Consider the following 18,698-nt stretch of genomic DNA (forward strand, 5'->3'; position numbering starts at 1 on the left):
TGTCAATGTAGGATGAATGCACAACAATCTCGTGTTCTGCTGCTGTCTCTTGTAGTTTATGGATCATTGACCACACTGAGGTAAAACAAATGTCTAAAGCCTGGGAAAGGCACAGGAAGGGAAGTCAAAGATTACATTGACCAGCTTAGAATTTTTGTCTGAACTGGTAACTATTGTATGTCTATTACCTTTGGCAATCTTCCTGTCCATAAGAATAAGCAACCACTATCTGGACAGTGACTTAGGTAATCACAGATAAGCATCTGAGAATTCATTAAATTTACACAACTATATAGTTTCACCACAAGAGATGATAATGTGCCTTTATTTCCTTCCTTTTTCTCAAGAGTCTGATTTCTATTCAACAGCAACAAAGGGGATTCTGTTTGAATGTGTACTTTCTTATTCCAAAAGCCTAGAGAATTGGTTACATAAGTGATAATATGGCAGGCATATTTGGACATAACTATAGTCGGACCTAGCATTTTAAGATAAGATATCCTATAAAAAGAAACCAAATTATAAACATCAAGATAAGAAAATATGGGGCTTGCTGAGTGGTGGTGGCTCATGCCTTTAGTCCCAGCACTCCAGAAGCACAGGCAGGTGGATCTCTGAGTTCAAAGCCAGCCTGGTCTAAAAAATGAGTTCCAGGACAGCCGGGGATGTATCACAGAGAAACCCTGCATTGAAAGAGAGAGAGAGAGAAAGAGAGAGAGAGAGAGAGAGAGAGAAAAGAGAGAGAGGAGAGAGAGAGGAAAGAGAGAGGAAAAAGAGAGAGAGAGAAATATGGAATTGAAGAAAGGTCTCAGTGGTTAAAAGCACTTACTGTTCTTGCAGAATTATCTGTACAGCTGACATATGATACACATAAATTCATGCACACAAAAACACATACACATAAATAAAAATAAATATTTAAAAATATAATAGGATCAAACTATAGAAATGTGGTAGCACACACCTTTAATCCCAGCACTCGGGAGGCAGAGGCAGGCAGATCTCTGTGAGTTCCAAGCCAGCCTGGTCTACAAAGCAAGTTCCAGGACAGGCTCCAAAGCTACACAGAGAAACCCTGTCTTGAATAAGATAGATAGATAGATAGATAGATAGATAGATAGATAGATAGATAGATAGATGCAAAAGTACTGGAATTAGAAGATAGGACTGTTAGATTTAATGCTGCCTCTTATTACCTATATGATCATAAGAAATTGGCTTAATCTTTATTGTCCCCCTTTTTAAATGGTACTTGTACTAGCTATCCTGCCTATATCACAGGCTGGTGAGAGCTCAAAGATTGCCTATACCAAAGTATAAAATGCAAACAGAAAAACTGCATTACTCTTGTGTAAGTATTTGACATTGAGATTACAATACTCAATTTCTTTCAGCTCCCGACATATGATTCAGAGTCTTAACAAAGACCAACAGACATATATTTTAGAAACTTGTAAGAATCCAATCCAGGAAGAAGTTCAGTCCAAAGGAATCAAAATGTATGAAAGTTGTTTCAAAGTGGCATCCTTGAAGTGTCCTATGAATAAACAAACTTCAAATTGGATTGAGAAGACAAGGATACCAACAGGTTTTTGAAATTACTGTTTAATAATTTTAATAAGTACAAAGATCCTTTATATTATGTCATAATAAATTTCACCCAATCTGAATTACAGGAACTACATTAGTAAATAGAAAATTAATAACCATTGCCCTCCTGTCTCTGAAAATTTCTTACCTTCATCTCATTTAAAAATCCTTGGTTTAATATAGCCTTGAAATTTTTTAATTAAATTCTTTGAGATAGCTCTATTACCACTACTCTATAACCAAGGAACTTTGTCTTAATACTATGACTATATTCTGGTAGTTTAAGCTTCCCAGGCACGAGGTTTCAATTGTAAACAACCTTTAACTTTCACCTTTACCTTTGCCCAAAACCAATTGAAAACCATTGTAGGTCTTAGTTATTGTCTTGAGATGTATCTATTCTGAACTACCCCTTACAGAAGACCAAAGAACACTGGCCCAATTCTGATTCATCATAATAACAGATGTTGGTTTAAGTTGTAGAAAGTAAAGTCAAATTCACATTCATTCCACTTGAATGAATCTAAAAATCATGCTAAATGAAAAACCAGACGTAGGTCAGCACTTGGAAAACAGAGGCAACTGGATCTCAGTGAGTTTGAGGCCAGCCTGGTCTAGGAAAGAAGAAAGGAATAAAGGAAGGAAGGAGGAAGGAAGGGAGGGAGAGAGGGAGGGAGAGAAAGAAAGAAAGAAGCTCCCTAGAATAGGAGCTGTATGGGAAACTGGATACACCATCAGAATCCATTTAGGGATGATCTTTTCTATACCCTCATTGTAATAATGATTTCACAAGTCCCTACAACTGTTGAAATGCCATGGTCTTGGGCCAGTGCAAACAGCTTAACAGAATTAATATCTGCTGAGACAGAAAAGACTAGGGATGGAGCTGACATTCTATCTAGACAAACAACATTGGAAGTGTCCTTTAGATGTTGATGTTGCGCTACTGAATAGGCTGCTGATTATTAGTATGGAGTTCAGAAAAGAAAACTGGTCTTAAGATACATTTGGGAGTTTTGAAAACATAGATCATGGTTTGAAGCATAACGCTGGAAGGCGTTTATAAGGAAATGAGTGTGCATTATAGACAAAAAGGGACAAAGGACCCAATCTTCAAGAATCCTTGAAGTCAGGAAAAAAATTGGAACCAAAACAAAAGATTTCTGTGTAGGAGAGAAATGCAGAGAATAGGTAGTCCTGGGAGTCAAGCAAGAAAGCGTCAAGCAGGAGAGACTGAGCATCTGAGTCTGAGGCTTCCGATTAGTCAATTGAAATGGACTGACTTGAATTTTATGGGATCTTTTGGGGGAGGGATGTTCGAGACAGAGTTTCTCTGTGTAGCTTTGGAACCTGTCCTGGAACTCTGTAGACCAGGCTGGCCTCGAACTCACAGAGATCTAACTGCCTCTACCTCCCAAGTGCTAGGCTTAAAGGTGTGCACCACCACTGCCTAGCAGTTCCGGGGATCTTGACCAGAGAAATTTGGGTAGAGTGCTAGAGATATCAATACAACTAAGCATATCTAGGGATGGGAGAGAAAAGCTAGAGGCTTGCTACAAAGCTTGAACACCTGAGTCCAACCCCCTAGAACTTACCTATAGACAGAAGAAAACTGACTCCACGAAGTTTCCTCTGCTCTCAACATGTGCATTACCTTCTCCACACACACCGCACATATAAAAACATATTAATGTAATTTAGAAACTAAAATAATTGTTTTCCTTACCTAGTTTTTTTCTGAGCTAAGATCCTCTTCTTTCCATAACAACATTATTTACAAACAAATATCCTATTGAACCTTGATGACATTAAAATAAAAATTACAGTTTTCCCTTTCCCCAAAGGAGCTAGTCCCTTTTCATTTTCTGCTTTTCACTCCCTTTAAAATACCATGTCTTCATCATTGTTCTATTTCTTATAGAAGGAAGTTTGTCCTTTCCCATTATTGAACTTACCAAGAAGAAAATATGTGGATTATGTCAGAAGTTACTGAAAAGTCCAGTCAGACTTTAGTTCTGGAAGTATTTATTTATATTTACTGATGAGAGATAGTACCAAGCAGAGTGGAGAAGTAAATTCATAACAAACACTGCCAACCGTTTATGCCTAAGTCATCTTTTCTTTGGACTTGACCAATGCAAATCCCGCACTCCTGCATTACCCACTCTTCCTCTTCCAAACCACCAGCTCTGGAAATAAGTTATGACACTCAGAAGTCATCTCCTTTTTGGGATGGTTCACTTCCACAGATTTTTCTGCTTACAACTATAATTTTTTTTCTAATGCCATTAATATATATTAATATTGATGAGGCCTAAGCAGCAAAAGGAAAACAAATGATTGCAGCTGAACAATAGGTTGAAGAAAGTTTCTCATTATGTTCTCTCTCCATTGAGGAATACTTGTTTTTAAAAAGGATACACCCACAAATGCAAATAACTTATCCTTGCCTTAAGCCCTTACACCTATGAGTTAAAGTACATTTGTAGAATGTTTCTGTGGTTCTTATATTTTCTATTAATAGCCATGTTGCTTTTTCCTAAGAAAAAATTTTAAAATCATCCAATGGGAGTTCCATCTGACTCACCTTCACCATATGTAACAGAAATAATGTCAAGTTTGTAACTCACGGAAATCCATAATCCCTACTTTAGGTGACAGTTTCTTCTTCACCTTCTCTGTGGTGAAGTGCCATAAGAGGCATCATTTCTATTCCAGCTCTTGTAAATCTCTAACACATTCCATTCATTCTTTATTGTTTACTTGCCTGCACACCAACACACCAACTGTGATGACTATTCTTGGTTGTCAACTTGACTGTATCTGGAATGAACTTAGCAATCAAGATTTTTAGAACTTTTTTTCCTCTAAGCTTAGGTTATCAACTCTTGATGAATCTAACTGGCCTTTCTATGTTCACATCCTATATTAAAGAGTTCTTCATTCATACTAGATGACTTTAATTCCCATTTCATGCATACACACACGCACATACATACAAACACACACCCAACAGCTGATGTGCCAAAATGCCCTCAACTTCTACAACTCCTACAATAAAAAGTTAACTTCATATCCATCAGCCTTATTTCATAAAAATGGCATCCTTTTTTTTTTAAAGACTAATTTTCCAGGAGTAGTCGGATCCCGTGCCCAGCAATTACCTCAGTGCATAGTTTTAGTCACTACTTCTTACCTTCCTTATGATCAATTAATAATAAATCCCCACTCTCACATCATCTTGGGTATACATCTCAACCTATTATATTCTTGCTTCCAGTGTCACAATATTGATTAAAGGATGATACCATCCACAGCCATCCATCCTCACTACACTAGTTTGCTTACTAATAATGTTCCTAGCACATTTTAAATTCTCTCTCCTTCCCTCTTGATTCACCAAGCTCTTTGAAACTTTTTTATCATTACTCTGTTTTATTTCACTCCTCTGGCTACACATTAAACGTCATGAAATATGTGAGGAATCCATGGAGGATGTTACCTCTATCTAAGCATTAAGTCTCCTATTCCTTGTCTCTTCTCACCCCATACTTTCCTTCTCAGCACTGTCCTGTGTACATATGTCTTCAGCCAACAATCAATCATCATAATTGTATAACTCCAAAGTAGATCATTCCCCGACTACTGGACACCTCCATTTTGTTACTCTGGTTCTTGAGTATTTCTATTCACCTTACCATACTGATAATTTCTCTCTCCCCCTGCATTCTACATCTCAGTATATTGCCATCATCCATTTATCTCAGTAACACCCTCATCTTCTGTATCCCTGGCTATGTATCAACATAGGAAAATTTATCTATTTTATGCCTAAAGATTCTCCCAGGTACACTCACTCCATCCGTATACCACTGCTTTAATTCAGAGATCCTCTTTGTCTCTGTCCTTTGAATTCCTTCATTGACAGTGGTCAGCTATAGTTGGAGGTTTCTCATCCCACCTGCCAGTTCTCAAATAACCACTTTAAGGCTTAATGGTAATTATAATTGTTTGACCAATAGCTCAGACATATTACTCACTAGCTCTCACAATTAAATTCACCCATTTCTATTATTCTATATTTTACCTTGAAGCTGTGCCTTGTTATCTCAAATCTTGCTTCCCCAATGACTACACAGCATCTTCCTGACTCAGCCTTCTTTCTCTCCATATCTTTGTTTGAATTTCCCACCTAGCTAGTCTGCCTGGCCATTGGCCAAAACAGCTTTATTCATCAACCAGTAAAAGCAACACATATTTAGAGCATACAGAAGAACATCCCATATTAGTTGTTCTTTCTCTATCCCACCTGCCAACTCCTAAATAACCACACAGAGACTTCCCATTAGTTAGGAAAACTCAGATTGTTTCTAACTAGCTCTTAACTTAAACTAACCAGTTGCTAGTGCTGCTATGTGACTTGTGGCTATTCCCTCTCCTCCTGCATGTCTTATTTGTTCCCTGTCTCTCAGCATCTCTGCTCTCTTCTTCCCAGCATTCTCTCTGTCCCAAAAGTCCTGCCTAGCTATTGGCAGTTTAGCTTTTTATTAGGCCAATCACAGAAATCTTATACTGTTGCCAAACTTTTCATGACTATATTACATAATCTGCTGTTTGAAGTACTTTAATCTAGATCACTACTATACTTAGCTGACCTGTTCTCACCCATCAAGGCCCTGCTGAATTATGTATGCATTGGGAAGCTTTCCTCATCCATTATCCTTTGTTCCCATCCATAAGTTTCTCTACAAGTACCTATCTATAACCTGAGCGAGTAGCCTAACTTTTCCTATGAGAATGCGTTCTTGAGGCAGGAGAAATGGTTCAGTAGGTAAAGCACTTGGTAAGCTTGAAGAGTTGAGTTCAGATCTCCAATACCCATGTAAAAAGACAAGTGCAGCAGCATCTGCAACTTCAGCACATGGGTTAGGGGGATTGTGAAAGGGTGACAGACAAACAGATCCTGGAGCTCTCCTTAGCCAGTCTGCCAAAATCAGTGAGCCTCAGGTTCAGGAAAAACAAACCAAAAAAACCTTCTCTCAAAATAAGATGGGTAGCAGTAGAAGATACCAGTAATCTACCTGGCCTTCACAGGTGCACTACACACATTCATTCACACATATGTGCACACATACATACGCACAATCAAACATGACATTTCATTGCTGCTTTAGTTTGTCTCTAGTCTTGACCCAACATAATGAAATTAAGGATTATGTTTTTCATATTTAATTGCCAACTACCCAAAGTGCTAGGTACACAGTAAGCATTGAGTGTTTGTTCAGTAGCCTGGTAGTGGCTTCTAGAGATACTGTGTACAAGTTCATCTGTCAGCACTGACAGATATTGTGTCAGAAGCTGTCTTTATGGGGCTGCAATCGAAACCAACCGAGCAGCCCCAAGTTCGTGCCTGAGTGGGGGAGTGTGGATGAGGGAAAGGCTAGCTATTGCCAATAAAGAAAAGACAGAGAGACAGAATAAAAGTCAGGAAGGAAGATCTGTCAATACCGAAATGCCAGGAGTTTATTTTTAACCACTCTTACATACCTTATCTAAAAAGAGGAACACAGTATCATGTATACAGAACAGACTTTTCTTTCTCACTTATTCTAAGGGTTCAGTAACCACACCTTAGTCCAACTTCTCCTTCCCTAGCCTTGAGGGTCAGGAGTAGCCACATCTCAGATTCAACTTCTCCTTTCCTAACCTTGAGAGTCAGGAGTAGCCACACCTCAGATTCAGGTCTGTTGTTATTTAGAGTAAGACAGCCAAACATCCTACTGTACCCGCACCTTTGACTTTTAGGTCTTATGACTTGCTGAGGACAGCTTTGAACTCTGTCCTTGTGCCAAGATGGAGTGCAGCCATCTTTATGGACGCTGGCATTGCAGTTGTCATCTTTCAGATCCAACTGAATTTACTGGTGTTTTTCTTTTTGGTAATAAACAGTTGTATTAAAAAAAAAAACAAAAACAAAAAACAAACAAAAAAACTTCACTAGAGAATTTTTCAGGCATGAAAGTTGAGTACAAAGTAACGAACTCACTGCCCCACCCTCCTCTCCTGGATCCCAGCTTCTTTGTTTTATCTGTATTCCCACGTGTTTTTCCTGGAGTGTTTTAAAGCAGATTCTACAAATTATAATCTTGCCTGTAAACAATCTAGTATCTATCTCTAAGAAAGGACACACAGTGTGTTTTCTTGACTTAATTTTAAATGTGGTTTATTTTTCCTTATGCTGTTAAATAGCAATTTACATATTATAATATAATATAAATGAGACTGCCACTTTTTTTTTTTTTAAGATGCAAGACTAATAGGCAGCTCTCCTTCTGGGTTTTTAATCTGCTCTTTTCCTAAGTATGGCTATTTCATTTTAACTGATAAATTCTATGTAATATAAAATTTGCTCTCAAACATTTTTTAAAGGTACAGGTCAGTAGTGCTAAGTTCTTTGGCATTATTCTGCAAACAATCTTCAAAACTCTTTTTATCTTAAAAGACTGCTTTCCCTTCTCTCAGCCCCTGGAAGCTGTTCTATTTTACCTTGACATCCCTTATAAGTGGGGTTAAACATTTAGAAGACAGATATCATATTTGTCCTTTTTGACTACCTTATTTTACTTGGTGTATGACTTCAAGATTTAACAATGTCAATATTTTGTCATTGGTAAATGACTTTTATTTATTATTTATCCATGGACTCTTAGGTTGCTTCCACTTTGTGAATAATGTTGCTGTGAACATGGGGTACAGATTTGTCTTTTATATCATACTTTCTTTTGGGACTTGTGGGACCCACTTGGAAATATAAATCTGTTTTTAGCTTTTTGAGAAAAGAGTATACTGTTCTCAAGTGCATAGGGATTCCAAATTCTCTAAATACTTAACAATACTTGTTTTTTCTCTGGTTTGGGAGAAATTTATATTTTAATAACAGGCTAAAAGCTATAGGATGTGATAAAAAAATTTAAGCACTATTATGCTGGGCAGTGTTGACACTTGCCTTTACTTCCCAGAACTCCGAAGCAGAGGCAGGTGGATCTCTGTGAGTTTGAGGTCAGCCTGGTCTACAGAGTGAGTTCCAGGACTGTTATTCAGAGAAACCCTGTCTTGGAAAAAAAAGTATATAGATAGATAGATAGATAGATAGATAGATAGATAGATATTGCACTCTAATATCACAATTAACACTTCTCTATCTAATGTTAAGGGGTTTCGAACATGCCCTTTCTACAGTATTCCCTAACTCCCTTTCCTCAGATCAGAAGCTTTGCAAGCACCATTAATTCTTGTCTTAGTCTCTCACCCCAATCCAGTTCTTTAGAGAGCCCCAGACACACCCAGGACCTCCACCCCAGTTCTCACGCTTCTAGCCACCTCCACTACCATGGTTCCAGCCACCATCCTCCTGAATTGCTTCAGTAGTCTCACAAGAGATCTCCTTGCTTATCTAGCTTTGCCCAGTTCACGCCATTCTCAACTCAGCAACCACTAAGATCTTATTAAAGCAAATCTCAGACTGTGGCACATCTCTCATTAACACTCATGGTTCTGACAATGGCCTAGGCAATGGTTCTCAACCTGTGGGGTCACAACCCTTCTGAGGGTGGTCAAACTATCCTTTCACAGAGGACACAATCTTCACCCCGCATATCAGAGGTTTACATCATGATTCAGAACAGTAGCAAAATTACAATTAAGAAGTAGCAATGCGCCTGGCGTTGGTGGTCCACACCTTTAATTCCAGCACTCGGGAGGCAGAGGCAGGCAGATGGATCTCTGTGAGTTCAAGACCAGCCTGGTCTACAGAGTGAGTTCCAGGTAGGCTCCAAAGCAATACAGAGAAACTCTGTCTCAAAAAAAAAAAAAAAAAGTAACAATGAAATAATTTTTGATTGGGGGTCACCACAACATGAGGAACTGTATTAAAGGGTCACAGCGTTAGAAAGGTTGAAAACCACTGATCTATGAGGCCCTACATTGGCTCAATTCAAGCTGCGACCTTTCATTCACTTGCTTTCTTGGTGTCCTCAACATACTGCCGTATCCCTGTCTTAATAAAAGCCTTTGCACTTAACTGTTCCTTGTTCAAAAGGCTCTTTCCCATGATACCTATTTGGCTTGACCCATGTTTCCTACAATATGTCAGAATCATAGATAGGCCTTCTCGTAATACTTGTTGAATATATAAGTCACCATCTTCCTCCTGGAATTCTCCATTTCCCTCCCTAGCCTTATTTCATACTGTAAACTTTATTACCTAAGATACTATATGTTTTACTTGCTTTTTAACCATTGTCACTAAACCATAAGCTGTAAACAGCAAAGACTTACAGATATTTATTTATTTGTGGTTGCTCCCTAGAGCCACACCATGAATTGAAGAGGAAAGCAAAAAGATGCACATCCTTTCGAAGCAAGAGGACCGGCACAAATTGGACAGATGATGAAAAAAGAATCTACAGGGATAAAAGAATAGCTCAAACTCAGGAAATACTACAGTATTTACTCCCTATTGTGGAATCTTCTAAAAACATGAAAGCTACTCAAATCAAAGACCTATTCAGTCAAGGAGCCGACTTCCAGCAACGTCAGTAAGTCAATGATGTCCATCGTGCTTACTTACATATTGCTGGGGAGCAAACCCAGAACTTGTAATGCTATGCAAATGTTCTACCTCCCAGCCACCCCCAAACTCCTTACTATTTAATATAGTTTTATAAGGAAGCACAGCTTGTTAGTTCATTATCTTTAGAAACAAACATAAGCTTTTAAAAATAGCATCCACTACATCACAAAACCCAAGATAATAATTAGAGGCCAGGCTGTAAAGCATTAAGTTATAAGGCATTATTTGACCTAGTACTTGCATAACATATTTTAGATTGTATCTGCAAAGTAAGTATGCATAATAAGATGTAACTAGAGCATGACTTGACAATTTTCAGATATTTTAAAACTTTAAAACTCCAGGGTGAAGGAAAGCAGGATTAAAATAATTAATCTTGGTTCAACTATTTGGTACTCAATGGAAGTCAATAATAAGATTATTTCTTTTAAAGATGAAAAACAGAATTATCTCCAAGGCACAAAGAAAAACTGCATAAGTAAAAGTAAAGATAATAAAATCTGAAAATAATAAATATATAGTATTGTTGACAACATTTTGTAAACTGCTTCCCATGTGCTAGATATTTTTCTAAGTTATATACTTATGACCAGCAGAGACACAAGTGGGTAGCTTCTGGAAGGCATTTCAATAATATCAATGAACACCCCTGGTTCACATTTCTCTCCATCTCTTCTTCCTCATCCTGTGTATGGTGTTTAGGGTTGAGCCCAGGGCCTCCCATAGACTCCTAAGCCACCTTCACACCACTAACGCAAATTCCACTTAGGGAAGCAAAAAACAAAATAAGAATTATGAGACATATGTAATATTCATTTCAGTATTGCTTATAGGAGTTAAAAGTTAAAGAATATAAATGTTCAAGAATAAAAACTAAATTATGAAATATTATGTAGTACTTCAGTGTTGCAAGTGAAAATTATTAGGAAATAATGTCCACAATATATGTGTAAGATGGGCTATATACCCATTTTTTGGTGTGATTATGTTTACATATATGTATGCATTATACACATTCAAATACAATGTAGAAGAAGCACTCTAGAAGCACACATCCTTAAGAGTGATTATTTCTGGATGGTGTTAGTGAAGGATACTGTTCCTCTTCATGACGTTTATTCCTTTACTGTATAATCATCAAAGTCAAAATTTTTTAAAAAATGGTAGTAATTTCTAGAGGAGTGTGATAGCAGTCATGATGGGAAAGGTTCTACCTGACAGAAATTGAGTTTAATAATTAGACAGCTAAAATATGAAAAAGTAAAGTGAATCTAGGCAGGCAGACAAAGTGTAGAGTATAATATCAGCACAATTATGAATCAGGGAGCTAAAGCCATGCCTGAGTGACTAGGAAGGCAGGCTGCTCATGCAGAGGGACTGAAGGTGACTCTCAGCACCCACATAGTGGCTCACAGCTGCTCCAGGCACATTGGCTCCAGAGGACTGGACACTTTCTGTGTCGTCGTTAGTATTTTTACTCTTTGGCTCTTCTCACTTTGGGGGTGCAGAGGGCGTACCACCCAGCTCCCAAATAAATCACACATGGAGGCTTTTTCTTACTTTTTTATGGCCCGCCTTAGCTTGGCTTGTTTTTTGTCGGCTTTTCTTCACTTAAATTCACCTGTCTACCTTTTGCCTTGCCGTGCCGTGTGGCTGTCCCCTGGCACAAGCCTCTCCTCCTCCTTGCTCTCTTTCTTCCCAGGTCTCTCCCATTTATCTCTCTGACTGCCAGCCCGGCCTATCCTTTCTCCTGCCTCACAATCGGCTGTTGGGCTCTTAGGCCGAACTCTTAGGCCATCAGGGGTTTCAGACAGGCAAAGAATCACAGCTTCACAGAGTTAAAAAATGCAGCACAAACAAATGCAACACACAAGAATATGGAAGACCAAATGTAAATGAATGGAAAAGATAAACATGTTTATGAAAAGGGAAACTCAAGATGTCAGCTCTTCCCATGGATACACGGAGTCAACACAATTCCCATCAAAGTCTCCATAGAATTGTTACAGACATAATAAGGCTCATCTAAAATTTGGATACAAAAACACTGTCAAAAACAATTTGGCAAAAGGAATTGGCCTGTTGATTTTAAGAACGTGTTTATAGTGACAGCAGAACAATATAGTATTGGAGGATGAGAAGACACGTCTGTGGGACTGAGAGGATTCACACAAATGGGATGAACTTCTTTTAAGAAAACAAGCAAAAAAAAAAAAAATGCTTAAATCCATCACTTATGCATACATTAATTCAAGGTGGATCCAATACACAACATATGTAAAACTACAAAACCTTTAGAAAAAACACAGAAAATCCTCAAATCTAAGGCTAAGCTAAGATTTCTTAGTGTTAATACCAAAAATATGATTTGTAAAAGAGAAAAAAAGTAAGTTGGACTTAAAATGATGTTTACTTTGCAAAAGGTCTGCAAAGAAAGAAGTCAGGCATGGCAATGCACACCTGTAATCCCAACATTTGGGAGGGTTAAGCAGGAGGATTGCTGTAAGAAAGAGATCAGCCTGGGCAACGAACTGAATGCCAGTCCAGCCAGGGCTATATAATAATTCTGTCTCCAAAACACAAAACAACACAAAAGCATATTAAAATCACTATCAAGGAGGCTGAAGAGATGACTCCATGGTTAAGAGCACTGGCTGCTCTTCCAAAGTACCAGGTTCAAGTTCCAGCAGTCACATGGCAGCTCACAACTCTCTGTAATTAAAGTTCCAATGCACGTTCTCTTCTAGCTTCTAAGACACCAGACATATAAGTGTGCACAAACAAATGCAGGCAAAACACCCATACACATAAAATTTTAAAAAGAAAATTTTAATTTAAGTACTATAAGATATGAGAAATTACTTGGAAACCACATCAACAAAATATCATCTTAATTAAAGAAACCTGAATGGCTAGATATATGATTCATCAGTAAAGGGCTTACAGGCACACATAAAGCCATGAGTTCAATCCCCAGCATCCGAGTAAAGATCTGGGTAGTTGATGCATGCCTGTAATAATAGTTAGTGCTGGAGAGGGAAAGACATGGGAATGCCTGGGACTTGCATGTAATTAAACTACTCTAATAGAATAAATACAGTACATGTTTATAGCAAAGTGAAATCCTGGGAACACTCTGCTGTCTGTAAGAAGGTGAGTCCTACAGTGATTCTGACTCAGAGACCCCCATCTTTAATTAAAAAAAAAAAAGGTAGCAACTGAGGAAGTTACTTACTGTCAACCTCCAGTCCCCATATGTATATGTGTATAAATACATGTACATTCCATACACATGTACACTCATGAACATGAATACACACATATATACAGAGAGAGAGTGAGAATCCTCAGATTTAACCGTCAGAAAAATATTTCAGGGTTAAAGGGATGGCTCAGGCAGCACGAACTGTTGTTGCAAAGGACCTGTTTGTTCATAGCACCTACATGGGACAGCTTATAGCACCTGTAATTCCAATTCCAAAGGAATCTGGCACCTTTGTCTGACCTCCACAGGCAGCTGTACTCACATGCTCATAATTCCACACAAACACACAGGCATACACATAATTTAAAATAAATCCTCAGAAAAAAAGAAAAGCATGTCATCAGAAAACAGGCAACATAAATCGGCTTCAAACTAAGCAATACACAGGTGGTACACAACCACAAAACGTATCGGCATCAGCAATGCAAGTTAATACACAGTAAGCTATCATTGCACACATAGCAGAAAAGCTAAGCAAAAACGTGAAACAAGAACACAATACATGGTGAGGACGCAGACACCAGGTTATTTATATGTCACTGTCGGGAACATAAAATGGGGTAAGTACTGTAAAAGTAATCAGTTTCTTAGCTAACTGTCTTGTGACTGGATGTGACAACACACCTGTAATCCTAGCACCTGATGAGGGAAGAGTTATGAGAACTGTAAGTAAGTTTAAGGCATGCCAGACAGCATAACAAGGGTCTCTTTCAAAACTAAAACAGAAAAATAAATATATAACTACCATATAACTAGCAACTGCTCTCCTGGAATTTAATCCCCAGTGAAAAGAAAACAAGTTCACACAAAATCCTTCACACAAATGTCCACTCAGCTCTATTTGCAATACCCTTAAACTGGAAATGATCCACAGGTCTGATAAATCATTGAACCTCCATGCATTAACTACTACTCAAAAAAAAAAAAAAAAAAGATGAAAATGAGCAGAGGAGAAACAACAGCAATGAAGCCCCCCAAAGAATTATACTGGGTGGGTAGAAAAATTAATTCCGAAAGGTTGCAGGCTATGTGGTTACATTTACATAACATTCTTGCAATAACAAAATGATATAATTTGGAAGACAAGTTAATGTTTTTCAGGAGTTAAAGAGAAGTCAAGACAGGAGAGAAGTGGGCGCTGTAAAAACAACATGAAGGCATGATTCTGTATCTTGTTCACACCAATGCAGTGTGTTCACACCAATGCAGTGTGTTCACACCATTGGCAGTGTGTTCACACCAATGGCAGTGTGCTCACACCAATGGCAGTGTGTACACACCAGTGCAGTGTGTTCACACCAATGCAGTGTGTCCACAGCAATGGCAGTGTGTCCACACCAATGCAGTGTGTTCACACCAATGCAGTGTGTTCACACCATTGGCAGTGTATCCATATCAATGCAGTGTATCCACACCAATGGCAGTGTGTCCACACCAATGCAGTATGTTCACACCAATGCAGTGTGTTCACACCATTGGCAGTGTGTCCACACCAATGCAGTGTGTCCACACCAATGCAGTGTGTCCACACCAATGGCAGTGTGTCCAGGTCCAGGTAAAGCCAAACATTTAGAACCAGAAATGAAGATTTAGCTCATCTTCATAAAGATGAGGATAAAGTCTTAAGGGCCAATGAGCTCAACCGAGGGAAAATATACAATCCGCATTATGACAGTATATCTAGGACCACAAAGTAGGTACACACTAGGCAAAATCTCATACATTTCATTTCTTTTCTAGATTTATTCCAACTACTTGCATAAATATAAGAAGATACAGCATACCTTGGACACCAACCAGAAATCTCCCTTCAAAAACCCAAAGGAATCTCATGACAAACACCTCAGAATGGCTCCGGTCTGTGCCCCAGAGCTCATTTGAAAGTTTATCACCCCTCTGCAATCTTCAGAAGAGGAAAAAGCATCCTGAACTCTGGGCCAGAGGCACTGAGGGTGTGACACTCCCCAGCAGCAGACGGGAGACTGTTCCCTCACGTTCTAAAATGGATGCTGATGCCGATACTGTCAAAGGCAACAGTCTTCAGCCTGAAGAATCCATCCTGAAGAGCTCTGAGCAGATAGTTCCTCATCTAACTAAAAGCAACAAGAAACCAAAGGAGGGGGGCCCGTTCACCTTCCACCTGAAGTTCCAGGACAACAGTTAACCAAGCTGAAAGCGACTCTGAGATGTGCTGACACAGCTAAAATCAGCAGCCCCCCCCCCTTCCCTGGCCCTCCCCTCTCTCCTCACACGCTCACTCGTGGATAGCCAACTACAGATTTTGCCCATCTTCCTTAGAGGAAACATCTTTCAGAGATTTAAAACTCCAGAGGAAATATAGAAAAGTTGAAAACACATATATTTAATTTGTATCAACATGGGAAAAGCTTGAAGCTTTGGATTTCTTCCAAATTATGCATGTATATAACAACAAAAAACTAAAACTTCAAGCAAGGAAAGACATGTTATTAATGAATTTAGTCACTTTGATGAATTAGCAGCCAACCATCATTCCCTGCGTCTCTTTTATATAGTTGGTGTGCTAGAGAAACCACAGGAGAAATAAACAATATTTCTCCCTTCTAGAAGAACATCATAGTTCTTATGAACACACAGCTGGGCGTAGTGGCATGCACTAGTAATCCCAGCACTTGGGAGGTAGAGGCAGAAGGATCAGGGATTCAAGGCTAGCCTGGACAACATTTAAAAACAGCAAGATAAATAAGAATAACAATTGAATAAGAACATATAGGAAAGCGCTAATTTGTGTACCTCTAATTGATGAAATAGCACATATTAAAAGATGCTAATTGCACAGACCAAAGGGTGAAACCGAATGACATGGAAATATATTGTTTTACCTCTCATAATTAAGCAAAGTTGTAAAAGGTTAGAAGTCCCATTTCTCCTAGAGGCAGTGAGTGCCTGCCTTCAGTTTGTTCTTCAAATGGATTCTTCAGGAGCAAGTCCTACACTTCATGTTTGTCATAAGGTGGTGAGCAGTCAGGCGTGGAGGAGGGGGGGGAATATAATCCCATCTGGTTAAGAGCCCGACTCAGAAAGATCGCAAGTTCAAGGCTTGCCTGGGCTACAACATGAGTTCAAGAGCAGTCTCAGCAACCTAATGAAACCCTGCATCCAACCAAAAGACTAAGACAATGAGGAGGGAAACGCGCTGTAGCCCCGTGACAGAGAACTACATTCCTAGTGTGGGGAGGCCCTAGTTCACACCCTGGTATCACACATGCTTAGTGTGGGGAGGCCCTAGTTCACACCCCAGCATCACACATGCCTATTGTGGGGAGGCCCTAGTTCACACCCCGGTATCACACATGCCTAGTGTGGAGAGGCCCTAGTTCACACCCCGGTATCACACATGCCTAGTGGGGGGAGGCCCTAGTTCACACCCCGGTATCACACATGCCTAGTGGGGGGGGCAGTTCACACCCTGGTATCACACATGCTTAGTGTGGGGAGGCCCTAGTTCACACCCTGGTATCACACATGCCTAGTGTGGGGAGGCCCTAGTTCACACCCTGGTATCACACATGCCTAGTGTGGAGAGGCCCTAGTTCACACCCTGGTATCACACATGCCTAGTGGGGGGAGGCCCTAGTTCACACCCCTGTATCACACATGCCTAGTGGAGGAAGGCCCTAGTTCACACCCCGGTATCACACGCCTATTGTGGGGAGGCCCTAGTTCACACCCCGGTATCACACGTGCCTATTGTAGGGAGGCCCTAGTTCACACCCCGGTATCACACATGCCTAATGGGGGGAGGCCCTAGTTCACACCCCGGTATCACACATGCCTATTGTGGGGAGGCCCTAATTCACACCCCAGTATCACACATGCCTAGTGTGGAGAGGCCCTAGTTCACACCCCAGTATCACACATGCCTAGTGGGGGGAGGCCCTAGTTAACACCCCAGTATCACACATGCCTAGTGTGGGGAGGCCCTAGTTCACACCCTAATATCACACATGCCTATTGTGGGCAGGCCCTAGTTCACACCCCAATATCACACATGCCTAATGGGGGGAGGCCGTAGTTCACACCCCGGTATCACACAAAAATAAAAATACAGTGAATACATGTGCAGAGGAGTTAGTGTAGCAAGTGTGTCAGTGAAAATGAAGGCAGGTGAGTGAGGGCGCAGACCACAAGGCCTGGCTCTACAGAGGCACAGTAGATACACACCACAGGTCTGAGTGACATGGCAGGCTCTACAGTCAGCGTCTGTAGTAGATGAAAGGACTTACTAGCTCACTGCAATGTTCAGAGAAGAAATGTTATTTGTAGGGAATTTTGACCATAAATTTCCTCAAGAATCCTTGCACGTAGTAGGAAACAACTGTTTTTCTAAGGAAGAAGGACTAGGTTTGGGGGTAGCTATTGGGGTTCTCAGAGAGGTCCCTGATTTCTTTACTAGGGATTCTTCTCTGGGCAACTAACACTCTCCAAAGTCAACTTTCCCCTGTTCTCATAAATCAGGGAGCGCTAAACTTCACGGGAATCTAAGTTTAAATTGACAACTGTTCTTTGAAACTTCAGTTATATGAAAGTTTGAGACTACAGACTTCAGGGTTGAATATCTTTGAGAGTATAACCAAAGTAGCAAACTGGTTTCTTCAGTGACTGAGGTGTGCAGAGGCATTTCCTTAATTATTTTGCCAGTATCTTTTCTCTTATAATTCCCTGCCTTGTGTCATATTATTTAGTGTCTTATTGCATTATTTACTTTTGGGTGTGTGTGTGAATCTCATGCACCATTAGGTCATGTATGCCATGTACACATGGAGGTCAGAAGACAATTTATTGGCGTGTGTTCTCCTACCATGTGGGTTCAGGGACAGAATTCAGGCAGCAAGTGCCTATACCCACTTGAGCCACATAATACTACCTAATAAATGCCTGACATGTAGAGTACAAGAATGCATGTAGATTACTTCCACTCTGTTTTTCATGTTATAGTATTTAAATTTTCTAAGTATGCCACTCGTCCATAAAAATCAATCATTCTGTCTGATCTTTATGATATAACCCTGTCAGAACTGGAAAGCCTCTACGTCTCCCTGAAGATTAAACTCAAATGGTCCCTTCTCTGGAAAAACTCCATCGTATCTCCCAGGAATTTATAATAACTAGTTTAATTTGCCAAGACTCTGAGTAGGCAATAAGTAAGGATGAGTAATACAGAGAGCTGTA

General features: G+C 39.7%; 1 protein-coding gene across 1 annotated transcript in view; it reads left to right on the forward strand.

The window, feature by feature from the left end:
• Agbl3 (AGBL carboxypeptidase 3) overlaps nucleotides 1–15,691 on the forward strand; it is a 65,021-nt gene extending 49,330 nt beyond the window's left edge. The window contains exons 16-18 of the mRNA XM_051175862.1: nucleotides 1,395–1,588; nucleotides 9,959–10,187; nucleotides 15,228–15,691. Coding sequence (XP_051031819.1) covers nucleotides 1,395–1,588; nucleotides 9,959–10,187; nucleotides 15,228–15,651 — 847 coding nt within the window. The 3' untranslated portion in view covers nucleotides 15,652–15,691. The remainder of the gene's footprint in view (nucleotides 1–1,394; nucleotides 1,589–9,958; nucleotides 10,188–15,227) is intronic.
• Nucleotides 15,692–18,698: the final 3,007 nt, after the last annotated feature.

Source organism: Phodopus roborovskii, unplaced genomic scaffold (assembly GCF_943737965.1).
Source record: "Phodopus roborovskii unplaced genomic scaffold, PHOROB, whole genome shotgun sequence".
NCBI lineage: Eukaryota > Metazoa > Chordata > Mammalia > Rodentia > Cricetidae > Phodopus > Phodopus roborovskii.